This window comes from Nerophis lumbriciformis, linkage group LG05 (genome assembly GCF_033978685.3).
Source record: "Nerophis lumbriciformis linkage group LG05, RoL_Nlum_v2.1, whole genome shotgun sequence".
Taxonomy (NCBI): domain Eukaryota; kingdom Metazoa; phylum Chordata; class Actinopteri; order Syngnathiformes; family Syngnathidae; genus Nerophis; species Nerophis lumbriciformis.
The window spans coordinates 6,606,987-6,633,026 of record NC_084552.2 but is presented as its reverse complement, the minus strand read 5'-3'; the positions used below and the strand labels follow the sequence as shown (position 1 = coordinate 6,633,026).

The following is a 26,040-nucleotide window of genomic DNA, read 5'->3' as shown; positions in this document are numbered from 1 at the left end:
ATTCACTTTAGCGCAGCGTAGGCGCGGCTTATAGTCCGGGGCGGCTTATTGGTGGACAAAATTATGAAATATGTAATTCATAGAAGGTGCGGCTAATAATCCGGTGCGCCTTATAGTGCGGAAAATACGGTAGCGTCAAAGACAAAGTAGCGTCTCTCAAAGCTCCACACAGCATGTCAGAAAAAAGAATCCCCCTGATCCAGTGGTGAGCAGGTCATTTTAAACAGGCTGGGAGGATGAATGGTGGTCCGGGATTGGCTGGCTGATTAACAGGTGAAACGAGGAGCAGCTGGGAACAGGAACCGGTTGATTGGCAGCAGAGGCAGTGAATGAGTGTGACCTGTACAAATAGAAGAAGAAACACAAAACAAACAAACCACCACTACGTGGAACGTAACAAGAACGTCGACCATGAGATACACCAGAGCAAAGAGGAGAGGTGTCTATCCTCCTCTATCGCCCCCTCCATTCTGAATGCGTGTGAAGATCCCTCCCCCACATCCCCCAAGCCATCCACGTCTCCATCTTTCTCCCTCCCTCAAGTAAACCTTTCTCCCCCCTTCTCCCCCTTGGAGTTCCGGGAGCTACCCCCACTCACGCCCCGCCCTACTCCTATTTTTGCCCCCCTAGATCATCGCTCACCTCCACCACCCCCCAGCCCTACTTCACCCCTCTCACGCCAACCCCTTACACGCCCTCAACGTCCACCTTCAGTAGTTCGTCCCAGCTCTGACGCTGCTCACTCCCCCTCCCCCTTACGGCAAACCCCGCCTCGCCCTGACAGCAGTCCTGAATATTTCTGATGCAGAAAAGGGTTCAGCAGTAGACCACATTATCAGCTGGTCCCAAGGTTGCCTACAACAAAATCATGGCACCTTCTACATTCCTGTTGTGACTACCAAGAGAGTAAACATTGGTAAACTTAGCCACCCTGCTAACCTAAACAATCTCATTCCTATTCTCTCCAAATCAAAGCCAACATGGAAGCCTGTCAATAACACCATCAGGATGGGTCTGCTCAATGTCAGGTCTCTGAATAACAAATCATTTTTAGTCAATGATTTTATTACCAGAATGGGTCTGCTCAATGTCAGGTCTCTGAATAACAAATCATTTTAGTCAATGATTTTATTACCACTTCTAAACTTGATTTTATGTTTTTAACTGAAACATGGCTTGAACAAAATAACAGTGCAAGCATTCTGATGGAGACAGCACCCCCCAACTATAACTTTATTGATATATGGAGATCGGGGAAAAGAGGTTGAGGGGTTGCTGCTATATTTAAAAACATGTTTCAGGGGAAACAGATGTCACTTGGTGATTTGACATCATTTCAATACCAGTGTGCTGTGTTGAAATGCTCTCACAAAATTCTCCTGTTAATTATCTACAGGCCACCTAAATATTCTGCACATTTTTTCGATGATTTTACTGAATTATTGTCTAGCATCTCCACTGACTTTGACTGCCTGGTTATAACTGGTGATTTTAATTTTCATATTGACGATTTGAATGACAAGGGCGCAAAATAACTTTTTACTATTTTAGACACATTTGAACTGTCTCAACATGTGGAAGAGGCTACCGTATTTTCCGCACTATTAGCCGCACCTAAAAACCACAAATTTACTCAAAAGCTGACAGTGCGGCTTTTAACCCGGTGCGCTTTATATATGGATTAATATTACGATTCATTTTCATAAAGTTTCGATCTCGCAACTTCGGTAAACAGCCGCCATCTTTTTTCCCGGTAGAACAGGAAGCGCTTCTTCTTCTACGCAAGCAACCGCCAAGGTAAGCACCCGCCCCCATAGAACAGGAAGCGCTTCTTCTTCTACTGTAAGCAACCACCCGCCCCGGAAGAAGAAGAAGCACGCGGTGCATGCTTGGATATGTGACGTTTCATTTCCATTTGTGTGTTTATGTAAAGACCCCAAAATGGCTCCTATTAAGTGTGTTGTCTGTCTAATTATAAATAATGCAGACGAGGCGTGTTAACTGAGTTCTCAACGTTTGCTCACAGCGTGCTCATAACCACATTCTAACTGCCAGCTTACAACAACGCTTCTCAGGGCTACCGCGCATGCTCGTCACTATCGTTGCATGCTGGGTAGTGTAGTTGTTATATTTGCTAGCTCATAACATCACATTAAGAGACACGCTTACGCGCTTAATTCAATACTCGCCGTCATTCCGGGTGGATTGACAAAAGACCTCCAGCCGCTAGATATTGGTGTCAACAGGGCATTCGAAGCTAGACTGCTAACTGCGTGGGAACAATGGATGACCGAAGGCGAACACACCTTCACTAAGACAGGGAGGCAGCGCCGGACGACATTCGCCCAACTTTTCAATTCGGACACCGAAGGAGAAAAATTCGAGGGATTTATGAATGAAGAATAACTTCAGAAAGTGAGCGTTATGTTTATTTTGTGTGTTGTGACATTAACGGTCGAGCAACATTATGTTGCTATTGCTCTGCACTATTTTGAATTTTACTATGTTTGTGATTGCACATTTGCGTACATTTTGGGACAGAGTTGTTAGAACGCTGGTTTTTAATATATTATTAAAGTTTGACTGACCTATCTGACTGTTTTTTTGACATTCCCTTTAGCGCAGCGTAGGCGCGGCTTATAGTCCGGGGCGGCTTATTGGTGGACAAAGTTATGAAATATGCCATTCATTGAAGGTGCGGCTAATAATCCGGTGCGCCTTATAGTGCAGAAAATACGGTACTCATTGTAAGGGACACACTCTGGACCTGATTATCACAAAAGGTCTCAATGTTTCTGATGTTCTTGTGATTGATCCTTCATTGTCTGATCATTTCTGTGTTTTCTTTAATATTTCTGTAATTCTGGACACACAAATAGAATCAAAGCATAAAAAAAGAAAAATGTGTTCTTGTTTTTTATTTGGATTTTGAATGATAGGCAAAATTGCAAAAACGTGTAGTTTTTCTGTCTTGCCTCTGGTGAGGGCGGTCTCTCAACAACACCTGGTGTCGAACTCAGATCGGCCCCAGTCCACAAAAACACTTCAACATCACACCCAAGTCAATTGGGCATACATGCACGCACCTCCCCTCCCCCAACCACGCCTTCACCACCGCTTGTTTGCTCCAACTCCCCCTCCCTCTGTATATGTGCATTGCAAATAAGTTTTTTTCCCTTGGACTCAGTCTGGACCCCCTCCCTGGGGTCTAGCCTTTGACTGATATTTTTTTACTCTTCCCCCCCTTTCCCAATATCACCTTTTCCCCACCTTTTGTTTAAGGAGCGCCGTAAAAATGTCTGCTCCGTTGGCGGTCTCGTCTTGTCTCCCTGTAACGTATGTCTGCTCTTAGTGGGACTGTGCCGAAAATGTACTTTTCAGTTCTTATGTGTCTTGTGCATGTTAAGAATTGACAATAAACCATCTTGAATCTTGAGTTCCCCTTTAAAGGTAAGATACCTCATTAAAAGTACAGGTAAACCTTTGAAAATGACTAAGTACAAATGAAACAAAGGCCAAATGTGGTTCTTTTGACAGCAAAGTGTTAGTTGACAGCTGGCTTGGTAAAAGTGTTCGAATCTGTCAACACAAGATGTTGGCAGCTGGCTTGGTAAAGCAGTCAAGCTGTTGGTGAACTGCACCCTCTGCTGGTTGCTGCCTGTACTACAAGCCATTCATGCTTCCATTGCCAGGGAACTTTTCCATCCATCCATCTTCTTCCGCTTATCCGAGGTCGGGTCGCGGGGGCAGCAGTCCTAAGTGTCCCAATACTTTTGGCCAGTGTAGGTGTCCCAATACTTTTGTCCAGTGGTAGTCCTAAGTGTCCCAATACTTTTGTCCAGTTGTAGTCCTAAATTTCCCAATACTTTTGTCAAGTTTTAGTCCCAAGTGTCCCAATACTTTTGTCCAGTTTTCAGTGTAAATGTCCCAATACTTTTGTTCAGTGGTAGTCCTAAATTTCCCAATACTTTTGTCCGGTGGTAGTCATAAGTGTCCCAATACTTTTGTGCGGTGGTAGTCATAAGTGTCCCAATACTTTTGTCTAGTGTACCTACCTTGTCTGCATTGTGTGGGCACGCTGGAGCTTCGTGCTTTTAAGCAGCCATCTTAAAAAAACAGCAGCGCAGCAGCATCAGCGCAGCGGGTCTTTGAAGGGTCGTAAAATCAAAACCGGAGCAGTTATTAAAAAGCCCATCTATACTTTTAATCACAAGGGTTTAATCTCTCTCCTGTGTTAGTTTGAAGCCGAAACGACAAACGCTCAGAGGAGATAGATTTTGAAGAAAGGTGACCGGTTTTTACAAAAAATTTGTTTTGAAGGGGGAATAGCAAACTTCCTGTTGATTTTTGCTGGGGGTTGTCAATTTATGAAATGTAGGTCTAAGTGAGACCTACATAGAGGTTTTTGTTTCATGTCTCTCCGACCTTCCCAGTGGGAGATACAGGCAGTTTTGTCAGTTTTTTCATTCGAGGAGCAGTTTTTTGTGCGTTTTATTAAAAAATTGCGCTAGAGCACAATTTTGAGATTTGGGGTTAGGTTTTTTTATTAGAACACACTTTTTGGCAGTCCTGATGTGTGCGTTCAGTTTGGTGAGTTTTGAAGCATGTTAAGGGGGTCAAATTACAGCTCGAGGCAAAAGTGTCTGTTTTTAGTACTTTTTTGTCTTGAAGGGGGAATTGCCAACTTCCTGTTGATTTTTGCCCGAGAATATACAATTATGAAAACTAGGTCTAAGTCAGACCTACATAGAGGTTTTTGTTTCATGTCTCTCCGACCTTCCCAGTGGGAGATACAGGCAGTTTTGTCAGTTTTTTCATTCGAGGAGCAGTTTTTTCTGCGTTTTATTAAAAAATTGCGCTAGAGCACAATTTTGAGATTTGGTGTTAGGTTTTTTTATTAGATCACACTTTTTGGCAGTCCTGATGTGTGCGTTCAGTTTGGTGAGTTTTGAAGCATGTTAAGGGGGTCAAATTACAGCTCGAGGCAAAAGTGTCTGTTTTTAGTACTTTTTTGTCTTGAAGGGGGAATTGCCAACTTCCTGTTGATTTTTGCCCGAGAATATACAATTATGAAAACTAGGTCTAAGTCAGACCTACATAGAGGTTTTTGTTTCATGTCTCTCCGACCTTCCCAGTGGGAGATACAGGCAGTTTTGTCAGTTTTTTCATTCGAGGAGCAGTTTTTTGTGCGTTTTATTAAAAAATTGCGCTAGAGCACAATTTTGAGATTTGGGGTTAGGTTTTTTTATTAGATCACACTTTTTGGCAGTCCTGATGTGTGCGTTCAGTTTGGTGAGTTTTGAAGCATGTTAAGGGGGTCAAATTACAGCTCGAGGCAAAAGTGTCTGTTTTTAGTACTTTTTTGTCTTGAAGGGGGAATTGCCAACTTCCTGTTGATTTTTGCCCGAGAATATACAATTATGAAAACTAGGTCTAAGTCAGACCTACATAGAGGTTTTTGTTTCATGTCTCTCCGACCTTCCTAGTGGGAGTTACAGGCAGTCTAGTTTTTTTTTTCCCAGGGGGCGCTAGAGCGCAATTTTGAGTTTTGGGGTTGTTTTTTTTTATTAAAAGACAATTTTCGCAGGTCCTGGTGTGTGGGTCAAATATGGTGAGTTTTGAAGCATGTTAAGTGGCTTTTGTTATTCCGTCAAGTTTCACATGACAGTACTGCTGTGTCGTCATAGTAAAACAATCTGCTGGATTCTCATCTAACACCAGAATGTTTTGTTTCCTCTCAGATCGAAAGCCTGAAGCATTCCCATAAGATGGAGGTGGCCAGCGTCAAACTGGAGTGTACCCGCTCTAAAGGAGAGGTGGAGAGGGCGAGAGACACCCTGAAGGGGCAACTTGATGGTAGGGTCTTGTCATGTTGTCAGGTGAGCAGCAGTGGCAGCTTCATGTGTGTGTCAGGTCTGCAGACGGACGTGGAGGTGCTGAAAGCTGCGCTAGAGCGACATAAGGAGATTGTTGTGGAAAAAGAGAGGGAGTTGGTCAGGAAGGTGCAGTCTGCACGTGAGGAAGAAATCTACAAAACCACTGTCTTGCATGAAGAAAAGTAACCAAATAAAATAAAAATGCAAGTTTGAATCTGAACTAAACATATTTTTCTTGCTAGGCTGGAGTTGGAGCACCGCCTTGCAGAGTTGGAGCAGCAGGTGGCGCTGCAGGATACCAAAGAGCAAGCCCAGAAAGAGGAATGGGAGGAGCATCTTCGCATCGCCCAAAAAGGGGAGGAGTCTGTGCGCAAAGAACTGCAGACACTCAAGTTAGTGATGTTGGTGATCTAAATAAATAATGCAAAGTTTCTCACAGGCTTTATTTCAAATGCTAATACCCCACCGGCCCGCCTTCATCAATAAAGACATTTTGTGTCCGTCAGAAGCAGATTCAAGCTGCAAAGCGGTCAGCTGCAGGAGCTGGAGAGACAGACATCGCTGATGACGGACCTGAAGCAGGTGAGACAGAAAGACTACGCTGCAGGCCAAAGTGGAACAAAGCAGCTGACCGCTTGCACTGCAAGTCCAATGGGATTGTTAGCAGACTCTAGTGTGGTCAAGAAGTAAACACATTAGTTGTCACACAGAATTATCAGACTCTAGTGTGGTCAAGAAGTTAACACATTAGTTGTCACACAGAATTATCAGACTCTAGTGTGGTCAAGAAGTAAACACATTAGTTGTCACACAGAATTATCAGACTCTAGTGTGGTCAAGAAGTTAACACATTAGTTGTCACACAGAATTATCAGACTCTAGTGTGGTCAAGAAGTTAACACATTAGTTGTCACACAGAATTATCAGACTCTAGTGTGGTCAAGAAGTTAACACATTAGTTGTCACACAGAATTATCAGACTCTAGTGTGGTCAAGAAGTAAACACATTAGTTGTCACACAGAATTATCAGACTCTAGTGTGGTCAAGAAGTTAACACATTAGTTGTCACACAGAATTATCAGACTCTAGTGTGGTCAAGAAGTTAACACATTAGTTGTCACACAGAATTATCAGACTAGTGTGGTCAAGAAGTTAACACATTAGTTGTCACACAGAATTATCAGACTCTAGTGTGGTCAAGAAGTAAACACATTAGTTGTCACACAGAATTATCAGACTCTAGTGTGGTCAAGAAGTTAACACATTAGTTGTCACACAGAATTATCAGACTAGTGTGGTCAAGAAGTTAACACATTAGTTGTCACACAGAATTATCAGACTCTAGTGTGGTCAAGAAGTAAACACATTAGTTGTCACACAGAATTATCAGACTCTAGTGTGGTCAAGAAGTTAACACATTAGTTGTCACACAGAATTATCAGACTCTAGTGTGGTCAAGAAGTAAACACATTAGTTGTCACACAGAATTATCAGACTCTAGTGTGGTCAAGAAGTTAACACATTAGTTGTCACACAGAATTATCAGACTCTAGTGTGGTCAAGAAGTAAACACATTAGTTGTCACACAGAATTATCAGACTCTAGTGTGGTCAAGAAGTTAACACATTAGTTGTCACACAGAATTATCAGACTCTAGTGTGGTCAAGAAGTTAACACATTAGTTGTCACACAGAATTATCAGACTCTAGTGTGGTCAAGAAGTAAACACATTAGTTGTCACACAGAATTATCAGACTCTAGTGTGGTCAAGAAGTAAACACATTAGTTGTCACACAGAATTATCAGACTCTAGTGTGGTCAAGAAGTTAACACATTAGTTGTCACACAGAATTATCAGACTCTAGTGTGGTCAAGAAGTTGACACATTAGTTGTCACACAGAATTATCAGACTCTAGTGTGGTCAAGAAGTTAACACATTAGTTGTCACACAGAATTATCAGACTCTAGTGTGGTCAAGAAGTTAACACATTAGTTGTCACACAGAATTATCAGACTCTAGTGTGGTCAAGAAGTAAACACATTAGTTGTCACACAGAATTATCAGACTCTAGTGTGGTCAAGAAGTAAACACATTAGTTGTCACACAGAATTATCAGACTCTAGTGTGGTCAAGAAGTTAACACATTAGTTGTCACACAGAATTATCAGACTCTAGTGTGGTCAAGAAGTAAACACATTAGTTGTCACACAGAATTATCAGACTCTAGTGTGGTCAAGAAGTTAACACATTAGTTGTCACACAGAATTATCAGACTCTAGTGTGGTCAAGAAGTTAACACATTAGTTGTCACACAGAATTATCAGACTCTAGTGTGGTCAAGAAGTAAACACATTAGTTGTCACACAGAATTATCAGACTCTAGTGTGGTCAAGAAGTAAACACATTAGTTGTCACACAGAATTATCAGACTCTAGTGTGGTCAAGAAGTAAACACATTAGTTGTCACACAGAATTATCAGACTCTAGTGTGGTCAAGAAGTTAACACATTAGTTGTCACACAGAATTATCAGACTCTTGTGTGGTCAAGAAGTTAACACATTAGTTGTCACACAGAATTATCAGACTCTAGTGTGGTCAAGAAGTTAACACATTAGTTGTCACACAGAATTATCAGACTCTAGTGTGGTCAAGAAGTTAACACATTAGTTGTCACACAGAATTATCAGACTCTAGTGTGGTCAAGAAGTTAACACATTAGTTGTCACACAGAATTATCAGACTCTAGTGTGGTCAAGAAGTTAACACATTAGTTGTCACACAGAATTATCAGACTCTAGTGTGGTCAAGAAGTAAACACATTAGTTGTCACACAGAATTATCAGACTCTAGTGTGGTCAAGAAGTTAACACATTAGTTGTCACACAGAATTATCAGACTCTAGTGTGGTCAAGAAGTTAACACATTAGTTGTCACACAGAATGATCAGACTCTAGTGTGGTCAAGAAGTAAACACATTAGTTGTCACACAGAATTATCAGACTCTAGTGTGGTCAAGAAGTTAACACATTAGTTGTCACACAGAATTATCAGACTCTAGTGTGGTCAAGACGTTAACACATTAGTTGTCACACAGAATTATCAGACTCTAGTGTGGTCAAGAAGTAAACACATTAGTTGTCACACAGAATTATCAGACTCTAGTGTGGTCAAGAAGTAAACACATTAGTTGTCACACAGAATTATCTGACTCTAGTGTGGTCAAGAAGTTAACACATTAGTTGTCACACAGAATTATCAGACTCTAGTGTGGTCAAGAAGTAAACACATTAGTTGTCACACAGAATTATCAGACTCTAGTGTGGTCAAGACGTTAACACATTAGTTGTCACACAGAATTATCAGACTCTAGTGTGGTCAAGAAGTTAACATATTAGTTGTCACACAGAATTATCAGACTCTAGTGTCGTCAAGAAGTTAACACATTAGTTGTCACACAGAATTATCAGACTCTAGTGTGGTCAAGAAGTTAACACATTAGTTGTCACACAGAATTATCAGACTCTAGTGTGGTCAAGAAGTAAACACATTAGTTGTCACACAGAATTATCAGACTCTAGTGTGGTCAAGAAGTAAACACATTAGTTGTCACACAGAATTATCAGACTCTAGTGTGGTCAAGAAGTTAACACATTAGTTGTCACACAGAATTATCAGACTAGTGTGGTCAAGAAGTTAACACATTAGTTGTCACACAGAATTATCAGACTCTAGTGTGGTCAAGAAGTTAACACATTAGTTGTCACACAGAATTATCAGACTCTAGTGTGGTCAAGAAGTTAACACATTAGTTGTCACACAGAATTATCAGACTAGTGTGGTCAAGAAGTAAACACATTAGTTGTCACACAGAATTATCAGACTCTAGTGTGGTCAAGAAGTAAACACATTAGTTGTCACACAGAATTATCAGACTCTAGTGTGGTCAAGACGTTAACACATTAGTTGTCACACAGAATTATCAGACTCTAGTGTGGTCAAGAAGTTAACACATTAGTTGTCACACAGAATTATCAGACTCTAGTGTGGTCAAGAAGTTAACACATTAGTTGTCACACAGAATTATCAGACTCTAGTGTGGTCAAGAAGTTAACACATTAGTTGTCACACAGAATTATCAGACTCTAGTGTGGTCAAGAAGTTAACACATTAGTTGTCACACAGAATTATCAGACTCCAGTGTGGTCAAGAAGTAAACACATTAGTTGTCACACAGAATTATCAGACTCTAGTGTGGTCAAGAAGTAAACACATTAGTTGTCACACAGAATTATCAGACTCTAGTGTGGTCAAGAAGTAAACACATTAGTTGTCACACAGAATTATCTGACTCTAGTGTGGTCAAGAAGTTAACACATTAGTTGTCACACAGAATTATCAGACTCTAGTGTGGTCAAGAAGTAAACACATTAGTTGTCACACAGAATTATCAGACTCTAGTGTGGTCAAGACGTTAACACATTAGTTGTCACACAGAATTATCAGACTCTAGTGTGGTCAAAAAGTTAACACATTAGTTGTCACACAGAATTATCAGACTCTAGTGTGGTCAAGAAGTAAACACATTAGTTGTCACACAGAATTATCAGACTCTAGTGTGGTCAAGAAGTTAACACATTAGTTGTCACACAGAATTATCAGACTCTAGTGTGGTCAAGAAGTTAACACATTAGTTGTCACACAGAATTATCAGACTCTAGTGTGGTCAAGAAGTTAACACATTAGTTGTCACACAGAATTATCAGACTCTAGTGTGGTTAAGAAGTTAACACATTAGTTGTCACACAGAATTATCAGACTCTAGTGTGGTTAAGAAGTTAACACATTAGTTGTCACACAGAATTATCAGACTCTAGTGTGGTCAAGAAGTTAACACATTAGTTGTCACACAGAATTATCAGACTCTAGTGTGGTCAAGAAGTAAACACATTAGTTGTCACACAGAATTATCAGACTCTAGTGTGGTCAAGAAGTTAACACATTAGTTGTCACACAGAATTATCAGACTCTAGTGTGGTCAAGAAGTAAACACATTAGTTGTCACACAGAATTATCAGACTCTAGTGTGGTCAAGAAGTTAACACATTAGTTGTCACACAGAATTATCAGACTCTAGTGTGGTCAAGAAGTTAACACATTAGTTGTCACACAGAATTATCAGACTCTAGTGTGGTCAAGAAGTTAACACATTAGTTGTCACACAGAATTATCAGACTCTAGTGTGGTCAAGAAGTTAACACATTAGTTGTCACACAGAATTATCAGACTCTAGTGTGGTCAAGAAGTTAACACATTAGTTGTCACACAGAATTATCAGACTCTAGTGTGGTCAAGAAGTTAACACATTAGTTGTCACACAGAATTATCAGACTCTAGTGTGGTCAAGAAGTTAACACATTAGTTGTCACACAGAATTATCAGACTCTAGTGTGGTCAAGAAGTTAACACATTAGTTGTCACACAGAATTATCAGACTCTAGTGTGGTCAAGAAGTTAACACATTAGTTGTCACATTATTGTTACTGCAGCCAGTTACCAGTATGAAGAAACACAAGTTTAGTTGGGGATTGATGTTCCTTCTTTTTGTTATTATAAAAGGTCCAGCACAACATTCATACTTTGTTGTCCAGTCCTTTCATCATTTATATACATGTTTTGAATGTGTAGTCGCCTTCATTGTGACACATATGCCTGGCTGTAGAGTGCATACACCAGGGGTCCCCAAACTAGGGCCCGCGGGCCGGATCCGGCCCCCCCAGCATCCAAAATCCAGCCCACGGGAAGTCCTAAGTTTAAAAAAAAAGTTTTTTTATTTTATTTTATTATTTTATTTTTTTGTATTTTTTTTTAAATCTTTCCTTTCTAATCCATTTTCTACCGCTTGTTACTGTCAGTGTCTCCTAGCCGCTCAGGCAAATCATATTGTCTAAAAATGAATTTTCCCATCGATAACGTGACAATGTTAAATGTCGAAACGGATTAAAAAGACAATATATATATATATATATATATATATATATATATATATATATACATATATATATATATATATATATATATATATATATATATAATGCAACACACACACACACACACACACACACACACACACACACACACACACACAGGAAATGGCCTCAATCACTGTAGAACACAGCCCCATATATATATATATATATATATATATATATATATATATAAATATATATATATATATATATATATATAAATATATATATATATATATATATATATATATATATAGTGTAAATGTTGTCTGTCTATCTGTGTTGGCCCTGCGATGAGGTGGCGACTTGTCCAGGGTGTACGCCGCCTTCCGCCCGATTTTAGCTGAGATAGGCTCTGGCGCCCCCCGCAACCCCAAAAGAGAATAAGCGGTAGAAAATGGATGGATATATATATATATATATATATATATATATATATATATATATATATATATATATATATATATATATATATATATATATATATATATATATATACCGTATATATATATTAGGGCTGCAACTAACGATTAATTTGACAATGGATTAATCTGTCGATTATTACTTCGATTAATCGATTAATAATCGGATAAAAGAGACAAACTACATTTCTATCCTTTCCAGTATTTTATAGGGGGAAAAACAGCATACTGGCGCCACATATGTTCTTTCAACTTGCCAAATAAAACAAGGAAAATGTTACAAAAATGTGCACTTTTGACACCCCTGCTATAGATAATAAAAAATTAAATGTGATAAATCTATGGATAAAAAGCAGAGCCTGGCGACGCATGTGCATTTATCATAACTCTCTCTCTCTCTCTCTCTCTCTCTGTCTCTGCCCCTCCCTCACCAATGCTGCTGTTTGTTTTGTTTTAACCCCTTCTTAACCCTGAACGTACATTGAAAATACACGCAACCCTAACTCCAAATGCCGGACATTTGAGGCATTTAAGAAACTCCGCCCGACAGCCCCGCAAAAGAGGACATGTCCGGTGAAAAGAGGACGTATGGTCAGGACCTAGCCTGGTCTAACATTAACATCCTTACACGATCGGTTTCACGTCCGGTGAAACCGATCGCTGCTAGCCCTCTTTTGCTAGCATGCTAGCAGCTAACGGGCTAGGATAGACTGACCATACGTCCTCTTTTCACCGGACATGTCCTCTTTTGCGGTGTTGTAAGGGCGGAGTTTCATAAATGCCTCAAATGTCCGTCATTTTGAGTATTGTTTACACAATGTGCAGTACATTACTTAATATATCCGTGTGGATACTCGTTCGGTACACTTCCGCACCCAAAGCTGACCAACACGCCGGATTGTAGTCAGCTGGAGGCGTGTCTTAATGAAATTAAACAATGGATGTCCGCTAACTTCTTGCAACTCAACGCCAAGAAAACGGAAATGCTGATTATCGGTCCTGCTAAACACCGACATTTATTTAATAATACCACCTTAACATTTGACAACCAAACAATTACACAAGGCGAATCAGTAAAGAATCTGGGTATTATCTTCCACCCAACTCTCTCGTTTGAATCACACATTAAGAGTGTTACTAAAACGGCCTTCTTTCATCTCCGTAATATCGCTAAAATTTGTTCTATTTTATCCACTAGCGATGCTGAGATCATTATTCATGCGTTCGTTACGTCTCGTCTCGACTACTGTAACGTATTATTTTCGGGTCTCCCTATGTCTAGCATTAAAAAATTACAGTTGGTACAAAATGCGGCTGCTAGACTTTTGACAAGAACAAGAAAGTTTGATCATATTACGCCTATACTGGCTCACCTGCACTGGCTTCCTGTGCACTTAAGAAGTGACTGTAAGGTTTTACTACTTACGTATAAAATACTACACGGTCTAGCTCCGTCCTATCTTGTCGATTGCATTGTACCATATGTCCCGGCAAGAAATCTGCGTTCAAAGAACTCCGGCTTATTAGTGATTCCCAGAGCCCAAAAAAAGTCTGCGGGCTATAGAGCGTTTTCTATTGGGGCTCCAGTACTATGGAATGCCCTCCCGGTAACAATTAGAGATGCTACCTCAGTAGAAGCATTTAAGTCCCATCTTAAAACTCATTTGTATACTCTAGCCTTTAAATAGCCCCCCTGTTGGACCAGTTGATCTGCCGTTTCTTTTCTTTTCTCCTCTGCTCCCCTTTTCCTTGAGGGGGGGGGGCACAGGTCCGGTGGCCATGGATGAAGTGCTGGCTGTCCAGAGTCGGGACCCGGGGTGGACCGCTCGCCTGTGCATCGGTTGGGAACATCTCTACGCTGCTGACCCGTCTCCGCTCGGGATGGTGTCCTGCTGGCCCCACTATGGACTGGACTCTTACTATTATGTTGGATCCACTATGGACTGGACTCTCACAATATTATGTCAGACCCACTCGACATCCATTGCTTTCGGTCTCCCCTAGAGGGGGGGGGGTTACCCACATATGCGGTCCTCTCCAAGGTTTCTCATAGTCATTCACATCGACGTCCCACTGGGGTGAGTTTTTCCTTGCCCGTATGTGGGCTTTGTACCGAGGATGTCGTTGTGGCTTGTGCAGCCCTTTGAGACACTTGTGATTTAGGGCTATATAAATAAAGATTGATTGATTGATTGAAACGAAACCCCCATACCGATGCAAATACACGTACCGTTACACCCCTATTGTTTTGATTATTGTTTCTCAGCTGTTTGTAAATGTTGCAGTTTATAAATAAAGGTTAAAAAAACAAAAAAAACAAAAACGTAGCCTCTGCACATGCGCATGGCATACATCCAACGAATCGATGACTAAATTAATCGCCAACTATGTTTATATATATATATATATATATATATGTATGTGTGGGAAAAAAATCACAAGACTATTTCATCTCTACAGGCCTGTTTCATGAGGGGGGTACCCTCAATCGTCAGGAGATTTTAATGGGAGCATTCGCATACCATGGTTTATATAGGGCATAGAGTGGGTGGGTACAGGCTGGCCTAGGGGCGTGGTGATTGGCTCATGTGTTACTACCTAGGAGGTGTTTCCGTCTATGGCGGCATGTTGTTACAATTTCGCTGCGCTTGTTGAGGGATGACAGGTCTGGACGGTAGATAATAAATAATATATATATATATATATATATATATATACAGCCCGGCCCCCGGACAATTTTTTTTAACCCAATGCGGCCCACGAGTCAAAAAGTTCGGGGACCCCTGGCATATACCATCAAGCCCACTTCCATTGATGAATATGTGCTGTCCATACTTCATATAAAGAACATAACCACAGTGTGTGTTTACTAGAAACAGCAGGAACTCTGCGGGGAACTTGGAACTTTGTCGCGCTCTGAAGCTGAGCTGATGGAAGCAAACCAGCACCTGAGGGCCAAACTGGACAACATGAGGGAGGAGCTGAGGAACGTCCGAGCTCAAGCAGAGAGGAGCCAACACGAGGCTGAGAGGTTGCTATGGATATAAATATTGTTAGTGTGATGATTGCATGATTGTGGCTCCTGCAGGCAGGTGGAGGAGAGTCACATGGATTAGTGTGATGATTCATACCTGCCAACTACTCCGGTTTTTCCGTAATTAGTACGGTTTTCATCAACCTATTCCGGGTTACGGTTGCAGTGATAAAAAATACGGTTTTTCATTAATTAAAAAAATATATTTTTTTAAAAGTTTTATTCACGAAATCGCGTAACAACAATGACAATCGACACTGCTTCCCGTAACGTCCTATCGAGACATTCCGAATGCCATGCGCGAGGCTATTTATAGCACCGCTGCCAAGCACGAGGCACCAGTTGCCATTGTTTCCAAACGAGCGAACGATCATGGAAATCAGCCGGAGAAAAATCGCAAACGAGTCTTAAACCGAAAAGAAAACTGCAGTCATTCCGTGAAGAATATTCAAAAGCCTATCCGGGAATAATTATCCGTTCCAAAAAGGGTGAAAACTACGCGAATTACACCTTGTGCAGACAAGATTTTTCGATCGGACACGGAGGAATTAGCGATGTAAAAGACCACGTTGGGACAAAAAAAACACAAGTCTAATGCCGTTGCTAGCGATACAAGTGGAAAACTTTCAACGTTTTTTGTCGCCCAAACAGATTCTTTGGATGTGATAAATGCCGAAGTTTTATTTGTGATGCTATTGAATTACATTTTAATGAAGTAAACTTATCATAAAGTTACCATATCATTTTTGCAGTATGATCAATCTGATAGAATACATTTGGATTTTAGCCACACAAAGGTAATGACACCAATGTTATCTATTGGAATTGTTTAGTACTGTTGTACTGTTAAAAGTGTTTGTACTATTTATGCTTTCAAGTCCAAGTTGAAGAAATCTTGTTAAATGTTGACAGCATAACTACCAAAATACAGAAGTATGTCCTTAATATTTTTGCAGTGCTATTTCTGTTGAAAAGTTAAAATGATTACATTAGAGATGTGATGTGCCACTTTTCAAGTGTCTGATGGCTTAAATTAATTGTCATTAATTTTTCATATTTTGAATTCTTTTGAAAGGCTTACAAAAAAACTACATTTGAATTGTAATTCCATGCAATTGACAGGACTATTAATTGTAATGAAGTTAGTTTACCATGTTTACAGTATGATAATTGTGATAGAAATGTGAATTTTAGGCACAGAATATTTTTTACAATTGAACAAGGCAGTAGATTATACAAGCTTGGACAGAAAGTTAATAATGACACCAATTTTTTTTTTTTATGGAATTGTTTAGTACTGTTTTACCATTTGTTTACTGTAAAAAGTGTTTATACTTTCAATTAACAAATTGAAGTCTTGTGAAAGGTTGACAGGATAACTGGCATTAACTGTCAAAATAATTTCAAACTATTGAAGTTAGCTTATAGAATAAACATGTCAATCAACCCATATGATTTTTGCTGTAATATTTTTGTTTTGAAAAGTCACTGTGACTGATAGAAAAGTGATGGTTTTAGCAACATTTTAACCTGTCTGAATGCTAATAATCATTTTGCGTCGGGGGGCGAAGCCTGAACCCCCCACCAGGACTTTGTCCTGGACCTACCGGGGCCTGTGGCCCCTGGACCCTGGCTACTAGGTTTTTCTGATTTCAAAAGTTGGCAGGTATGATGATTGCATGATTGTGGCTCCTGCAGGCGGGTGGAGGAGAGTCACATGGATTAGTGTGTTGATTGCATGATTGTGGCTCCTGCAGGCGGGTGGAGGAGAGTCACATGGATTAGTGTGATGATTGCATGATTGTGGCTCCTGCAGGCGGGTGGAGGAGAGTCACATGGATTAGTGTGATGATTGCATGATTGTGGCTCCTGCAGGCGGGTGGAGGAGAGTCACATGGATTAGTGTGATGATTGCATGATTGTGGCTCCTGCAGGCGGGTGGAGGAGAGTCACATGGATTAGTGTGATGATTGCATGATTGTGGCTCCTGCAGGCGGGTGGAGGAGAGTCACATGGAGTGGTTGGAGGACAAACACAAGCTGCAGGAGCACCAGGCCAAGCTAGAAGAGAAGTACTCTCAGCTGAAAGAAAAGCTGCACAAGGCAGCTGTCGCTCAGAAGAAGGTACTTTCCTACATTACAACCTGTCTTTTCTCATAGAAATACTTCTATGTTGTACAACCTTTTATTTGGAATGTTTGGATCATTCATATGGTATAGGTCAGCGGTCCAAACGTTTTCCACCAAGGGCCACACACTGAATAGTCAAAGTACGCGGGGCCGTATTGATATAAATAATTATATATATTTAAAGACAAATATTTGTTTTATAGGTGACTATTGAATTATTTCATTCTTACATTACTTATTACATTACACATTACATACATAATTAATCATTCTTATTAATTATTACAATTTTACCTTTTTCCTTTTACATACTGATCATTTTGCTCTTTTTTTTTTCTTATCCACAAGGATATATGAGAGAGTGATGATGCCCTCTAGTGTACATAGTTGGAACTACACACTCCAGATATATATGAGTGATGATGCCATCTAGTGTACGTAGTTGGAACTACACACTCCAGATATATGAGAGTGATGATGCCATCTAGTGTACATAGTTGGAACTACACACTCCAGATTTATGAGAGAGTGATAATGTCATCTAGTGTACGTAGTTGGAACTACACACTCCAGATATATATGAGAGTGATGATGCCATCTAGTGTACGTAGTTGGAACTACACACTCCAGATATATGAGAGAGTGATAATGTCATCTAGTGTACGTAGTTGGAACTACACACTCCAGATATATATGAGAGTGATGATGCCATCTAGTGTACGTAGTTGGAACTACACACTCCAGATTTATGAGAGAGTGATAATGTCATCTAGTGTACGTAGTTGGAACTACACACTCCAGATATATATGAGAGTGATGATGCCATCTAGTGTACGTAGTTGGAACTACACACTCCAGATATATGAGAGAGTGATAATGTCATCTAGTGTACGTAGTTGGAACTACACACTCCAGATATATATGAGAGTGATGATGCCATCTAGTGTACGTAGTTGGAACTACACACTCCAGATATTGATTGATTGATTGATGATCTAGTGTACGTAGTTGGAACTACACACTCCAGATATATGAGAGTGATGATGCCATCTAGTGTACGTAGTTGGAACTACACACTCCAGATATATATGAGAGTGATGATGCCATCTAGTGTACGTAGTTGGAACTACACACTCCAGATATGAGAGTGATGATGCCATCTAGTGTACGTAGTTGGAACTACACACTCCAGATATATGAGAGAGTGATAATGCCATCTAGTGTACGTAGTTGGAACTACACACTCCAGATATATATGAGAGTGATGATGCCATCTAGTGTACGTAGTTGGAACTACACACTCCAGATATATGAGAGAGTGATAATGCCATCTAGTGTACGTAGTTGGAACTACACACTCCAGATTTATGAGAGAGTGATAATGTCATCTAGTGTACGTAGTTGGAACTACACACTTCACAGACACTAACAGGACACTTATTTCAAACAAGATGACAATCCTCTCTGACCTAAATGTGGCAGACAAGACAATATTTGGGAAAGATGCTGAAGTGTAAAGAAAGATAAGAAGCTGAAGTGTAAAGAAAGATAAGAAGCATGATGTGTGTGTGCAGAGGAGAAGTCAGAGAGAGAAGAAAGAGAAGAGTCTACAGAATACAATCCAGCTGCTAGAAGCACAAATGGAACAAATCAAACTGGAAGCTGCTGCTGCCAACAAGTCAGTATTACTTCATTAGTACTACTTTCTCTGTGTATTACTTCATTGTACACATAGTACTACTTCCTCTATGTAGTATGTATTACTTCATTAGTACTACTTTCTCTGTGTATTACTTCATTGTACACATAGTACTACTTCCTCTATGTAGTATGTATTACTTCATTAGTACTACTTCCTCTATTACTTCATTGTACACATAGTACTACTTCCTCTATGTAGTATGCATTACTTAATTAGTACTACTTCCTCTGTGTATTACTTCATTGTACACATAGTACTACTTCCTCTATGTAGTATGTATTACTTCATTAGTACTACTTCCTCTATGTATTACTTCATTGTGTACACAGTACTACTTCCTCTATGTAGTATGTATTACTTCATTAGTACTATTTCCCTCTATGTATTACTTCATTGTACACATAGTACTACTTCCTCTATGTAGTATGTATTACTTCATTAGTACTACTTCCACTATGTATTACTTAATTGTACACATAGTACTACTTCCTCTATGTAGTATGTATTACTTCATTAGTACTACTTCCTCTGTGTATTACTTCATTGTACACATAGTACTACTTCCTATATGTAGTATGTATTACTCCATTAGTACTGCTTCCTCTGTGTATTACTTCATTGTACACATAGTACTGCTTCCTCTATGTAGTATTACTTAGTATGTATTACTTCATTAGTACTATTTCCTCTGTGTATTACTTCATTGTACACATAGTACTACTTCCTTTATTACTTCATTCGTACTACTTCCTCTATGTATCACTTCATTGTACACATAGTACTACTTCCTCTATGTAGTATGTATTACTTCATTAGTACTACTTCCTCTATGTATTACTTCATTGTACACATAGTACTACTTCCTCTGTGTAGTATGTATTACTTCATTGTACACATAGTACTACTTCCTCTGTGTAGTATGTATTACTTCATTGTACACATAGTACTACTTCCTCTGTGTAGTATGTTTGACTTCATTGTACACATAGTACTACTTCCTCTGTGTAGTATGTATTACTTCATTAGTACTACTTCCTCTATGTATTACTTCATTGTACACATAGTACTACTTCCTCTGTAGTATGTTTTACTTCATTGTACACATAGTACTACTTCCTCTATGTAGTATGTATTACTTCATTAGTACTACTTCCTCTATGTATTACTTCATTGTACACATAGTACTACTTCCTCTGTGTACTATGTATTACTTCATTGTACACATAGTACTACTTCCTCTGTGTAGTATGTATTACTTCATTAGTACTACTTCCTCTATGTATTACTTCATTGTACACATAGTACTACTTCCTCTGTAGTATGTTTTACTTCATTGTACACATAGTACTACTTCCTCTATGTAGTATGTATTACTTCATTAGTACTACTTCCTCTATGTATTACTTCATTGTACACATAGTACTACTTCCTCTGTGTAGTATGTATTACTTCATTGTACACATAGTACTACTTCCTCTGTGTAGTATGTTTGACTTCATTGTACACATAGTACTACTTCCTCTGTGTAGTATGTATTACTTCATTAGTACTACTTCCTCTATGTATTACTTCATTGTACACATAGTACTACTTCCTCTGTGTAGTATGTTTGACTTCATTGTACACATAGTACTACTTCCTCTGTAGTATGTTTGACTTCATTGTACAGATAGTACTACTTCCTCTGTGTAGTACACGTAGTATTGATAAGTTCACAAATAGTACTACTTCCCGTATCTAGTACACGTAGTATTGATAAGTGCACAGATCTACTTTCTGTGTGTAGTACACGTAGTATTGATAAGTGCACACATAGTACTACTTCCCGTGTCTAGTACATCTAGTATTGATAAGTGCACAGATAGTACTACGTCCTGTGTGTAGTACATGTAGTATTGATAAGTGCACAGATAGTACTACTTCCTGTGTGTAGTATTGATACGTGCACAGATAGTACTACTTCCTGTGTGTAGTATTGATAAGTGCACAGATAGTACTACTTCCTGTGTGTAGTACACATAATATTGATAAGTGCACAGATAGTACTACTTCCTGTGTGTAGTACACATAGTATTGATATTTGCACAGATAGTACTACTTCCTGTGTGTAGAATTGATCATTGCACAATCAGTACTACTTCCTGTGTGCAGTATTATAAGTGCACAGATAGTACTACTTCCTGTGTGTATTATTGATAAGTGCAGATACTACTACTTCCTGTGTGTAGTATTGATAAGTGCAGATAGTACTACATCCTCTGTGTAGTATTAATAAGTGTACAGATAGTACATGTAGTGATAAGTACAGATAGTACATGTAGTATTGATAAGTGTACAGATAGTACATGTAGTATTGATAAGTGTACAGATAGTACATGTAGTATTGATAAGTGTACAGATAGTACATGTAGTATTAATAAGTGTACAGATAGTACATGTAGTATTAATAAGTGTACAGATAGTACATGTAGTAGTGATAAGTGTACAGATAGTACATGTAGTATTGATAAGTGTACAGATAGTACATGTAGTATTGATAAGTGTACAGATAGTACATGTAGTATTGATAAGTGTACAGATAGTACATGTAGTAGTGATAAGTGTACAGATAGTACATGTAGTATTGATAAGTGTACAGATAGTACATGTAGTATTGATAAGTGTACAGATAGTACATGTAGTATTGATAAGTGTACAGATAGTACATGTAGTATTGATAAGTGTACAGATAGTACATGTAGTATTGATAAGTGTACAGATAGTACATGTAGTATTGATAAGTGTACAGATAGTACATGTAGTATTGATAAGTGTACAGATAGTATTAATAGTTGTTCCTGCAGACGTCCTCTTCAGTGGGAGGAGCATGCTCAGATGCGCAGGAGGTTACGGGAACTTCAGAGAAGACACGACGAGTTCCGGCGCCTCCTGCTGGGCGACCACAGTTCCTTCACCTTTGGCCCCGCCCTTCTGACCTCCACACAAAAGCCCTTTGTGGTGAGGGACATACCTGGAGACATAGTGGTGAGTAGCAGGTGGAAGAGCAGCGTGGTTGCTAAATGTGGTGAGGGACATAGACATAGTGGTGAGTGTGGTGAGGGACATAGTGGTGAGTGTGGTGAGGGACATTGTGGTGAGGAACATAGTGGTGAGTGTGGTGAGGGACATAGACATAGTGGTGAGTGTGGTGAGGGACATAGACATAGTGGTGAGGGACATAGTGGTGAGTGTGGTGAGGGACATAGACATAGTGGTGAGGGACATAGACATAGTGGTGAGTGTGGTGAGGGACATAGACATAGTGGTGAGTGTGGTGAGGGACATAGACATAGTGGTGAGTGTGGTGAGGGACATAGTGGTGAGTGTGGTGAGGGACATAGACATAGTGGTGAGTGTGGTGAGGGACATAGACATAGTGGTGAGTGTGGTGAGGGACATAGTGGTGAGTGTGGTGAGGGATATAGACATAGTGGTGAGTGTGGTGAAGGACATAGACATAGTGGTGAGTGTGGTGAGGGACATAGTGGTGAGTGTGGTGAGGGACATAGACATAGTGGTGAGTGTGGTGAGGGACATAGTGGTGAGTGTGGTGAGGGACATAGACATAGTGGTGAGTGTGGTGAGGGACATAGACATAGTGGTGAGGGACATAGACATAGTGGTGAGTGTGGTGAAGGACATAGACATAGTGGTGAGTGTGGTGAGGGACATAGTGGTGAGTGTGGTGAGGGACATAGACATAGTGGTGAGTGTGGTGAGGGACATAGACATAGTGGTGAGGGACATAGACATAGTGGTGAGGGACATAGACATAGTGGTGAGTGTGGTGAGGGACATAGTGGTGAGTGTGGTGAGGGACATAGACATAGTGGTGAGGGACATAGTGGTGAGTGTGGTGAGGGACAGACATATTGGTGAGTGTGGTGAGGGACATAGACATAGTGGTGAGTGTGGTGAGGGACATAGTGGTGAGTGTGGTGAGGGACATAGACATAGTGGTGAGTGTGGTGAGGGACATAGACATAGTGGTGAGGGACATAGACATAGTGGTGAGTGTGGTGAAGAACAGACATAGTGGTGAGTGTGGTGAGAGACATAGACATAGTGGTGAGGGACATAGTGGTGAGTGTGGTGAGGGACATAGACATAGTGGTGAGTGTGGTGAGGGACATAGACATAGTGGTGAGGGACATAGACATAGTGGTGAGTGTGGTGAGGGACATAGTGGTGAGTGTGGTGAGGGACATAGACATAGTGGTGAGTGTGGTGAGGGACATAGACATAGTGGTGAGAGTGGTGAGGGACATAGACATAGTGGTGAGTGTGGTGAGGGACATAGACATAGTGGTGAGTGTGGTGAGGGACATAGTGGTGAGTGTGGTGAGGGACATAGACATAGTGGTGAGTGTGGTGAGGGACATAGACATAGTGGTGAGTGTGGTGAGGGACATAGTGGTGAGTGTGGTGAGGGACATAGACATAGTGGTGAGTGTGGTGAGGGACATAGACATAGTGGTGAGAGTGGTGAGGGACATAGACATAGTGGTGAGTGTGGTGAGGGACATAGACATAGTGGTGAGTGTGGTGAGGGACATAGTGGTGAGTGTGGTGAGGGACATAGACATAGTGGTGAGTGTGGTGAGGGACATAGTGGTGAGGGACATAGACATAGTGGTGAGTGTGGTGAGGGACATAGTGGTGAGTGTGGTGAGGGACATAGACATAGTGGTGAGTGTGGTGAGGGACATAGACATAGTGGTGAGTGTGGTGAGGGACATAGTGGTGAGGGACATAGACATAGTGGTGAGTGTGGTGAGGGACATAGACATAGTGGTGAGGGACATAGACATAGTGGTGAGTGTGGTGAGGGACATAGTGGTGAGTGTGGTGAGGGACATAGACATAGTGGTGAGGGACATAGTGGTGAGTGTGGTGAGGGACATAGTGGTGAGTGTGGTGAGGGACATAGACATAGTGGTGAGGGACATAGACATAGTGGTGAGTGTGGTGAGGGACATATTGGTGAGTGTGGTGAGGGACATAGACATAGTGGTGAGTGTGGTGAGGGACATAGACATAGTGGTGAGGGACATAGACATAGTGGTGAGTGTGGTGAGGGACATAGACATAATGGTGAGTAGCAGGTGGAAGAGCAGCGTGGTTGCTAAAACGAGGAGTGGTGTGTGTGCAGGAGGAAGAGGAGATGCTTCTGCTGCGTCAGCGCATGGACCAGCTGGATGTAGCTCAGCAGCAGCAGCTCCAAGAACTGGGAGGTCTGGTGCACCAGGACCCTCAGGTGGACCTCTGACACCAGGACCCTCAGGTGGACCTCTGACACCTGGACCCTCAGGTGGACCTCTGACACCAGGACCCTCAGGTGGACCTCTGACACCTGGACCCTCAGGTGGACCTCTGACACCAGGACCCTCAGGTGGACCTCTGACACCAGGACCCTCAGGTGGACCTCTGACACCAGGACCCTCAGGTGGACCTCTGACACCAGGACCCTCAGGTGGACCTCTGACACCTGGACCCTCAGGTGGACCTCTGACACCAGGACCCTCAGGTGGACCTCTGACACCAGGACCCTCAGGTGGACCTCTGACACCTCACATGACAGGTCTTGTACATACTGTTTACACACATGTATATCTGTAACACACCACTGAAACTATGACACTACACTCAGGGAAATACTACATCTTGTACAAAGTACACAAATACTACATCTTGTACAAAGTACACAAATACTACATCTTGTACAAAGTACACAAATACTACATCTTGTACACAAGCAGTGAAGTTGTGTAAATGGTAAATAAAAAGAGAATACAACAAATGCTTTTCAACTTATATTCAATTGAATAGACTGCAAAGACAAGATATTTCATGTTCACACTGAGAAACTTTATTTGTTGTAAATAATCATGAACTTTGAGTTTAATGGCAGCAACACGTTGCAAAAAAGGCATTTTTACCAGTGTGTTACATGGCCTTTCCTTTTAACAACACTCAGTAAAGGTTTGGGAACTGAGGAGACACATTTTTGAAGTGGAATTCTTTCCCATTCTAGCTTAAGTTGTTCAACAGTCTCCCTTCTCATATTTTAGCCTTCACACATTTTCAATGTCTGGACTACAGGCAGGCCAGCCTAGTACCTGCACTCTTTTACTATGAAGCCACGCTGTTGCAACACGAAATAAGCAGGGGTGTCCATGATAACAATGCTTGGATGGCAACATACACCAGCAGATGACATGGCACCCCAAACCATCACCCAACCATGCAAATTTTGCATTTCCTTTGGAAATCGAGGTCCCAGAGTCTGGAGGAAGACAGGAGAGGCACAGGATCCACGTTGCCTGAAGTCTAGTGTAAAGTTTCCACCATCAGTGATGGTTTGGGGTGCCATGTCATCTGCTGGTGTCGGTCCACTCTGTTTCCTGAGATCCAGGGTCAACGCAGCCGTCTACCAGCAAGTTTTAGAGCACTTCATGCTTCCTGCTGCTGACCTGCTCTATGGAGATGGAGATTTCAAGTTCCAACAGGACTTGGCGCCTGCACACAGCGCAAAATCTACCCGTGCCTGGTTTACGGACCATGGTATTTCTGTTCTAAATTGGCCCGCCAACTCCCCTGACCTTAGCCCCATAGAAAATCTGTGGGGTATTGTGAAAAGGAAGATGCAGAATGCCAGACCCAAAAACGCAGAAGAGTTGAAGGCTACTATCAGAGCAACCTGGGCTCTCATAACACCTGAGCAGTGCCAGAAACTCATCGACTCCATGCCACGCCGCATTAACGCAGTAATTGAGGCAAAAGGAGCTCCAACCAAGTATTGAGTATT

The 26,040-nt window shown here is 40.9% G+C and overlaps 1 protein-coding gene across 6 annotated transcripts in view; it reads left to right on the top strand.

Moving 5' to 3' along the window:
- Positions 1-25,447, top strand: part of LOC133606919 (centrosomal protein of 83 kDa-like) — a 60,861-nt gene extending 35,414 nt beyond the window's left edge. For 2 of the 6 annotated variants that reach the window (XM_061961357.1, XM_061961352.1), the window contains 8 exons: positions 5,742-6,058; positions 6,119-6,268; positions 6,383-6,458; positions 15,202-15,359; positions 17,356-17,485; positions 19,066-19,169; positions 22,037-22,217; positions 24,385-25,447. In XM_061961357.1, the coding sequence (XP_061817341.1) occupies positions 5,742-6,058; positions 6,119-6,268; positions 6,383-6,458; positions 15,202-15,359; positions 17,356-17,485; positions 19,066-19,169; positions 22,037-22,217; positions 24,385-24,501 (1,233 nt within the window). In that variant the 3' untranslated portion in view covers positions 24,502-25,447. The remainder of the gene's footprint in view (positions 1-5,741; positions 6,059-6,118; positions 6,269-6,382; positions 6,459-15,201; positions 15,360-17,355; positions 17,486-19,065; positions 19,170-22,036; positions 22,218-24,384) is intronic. The other 4 variants (XM_061961356.1, XM_061961355.1, XM_061961353.1 and 1 more) reach the window with 4 other exon arrangements.
- The last annotated feature ends 593 nt before the right edge of the window (positions 25,448-26,040 follow it).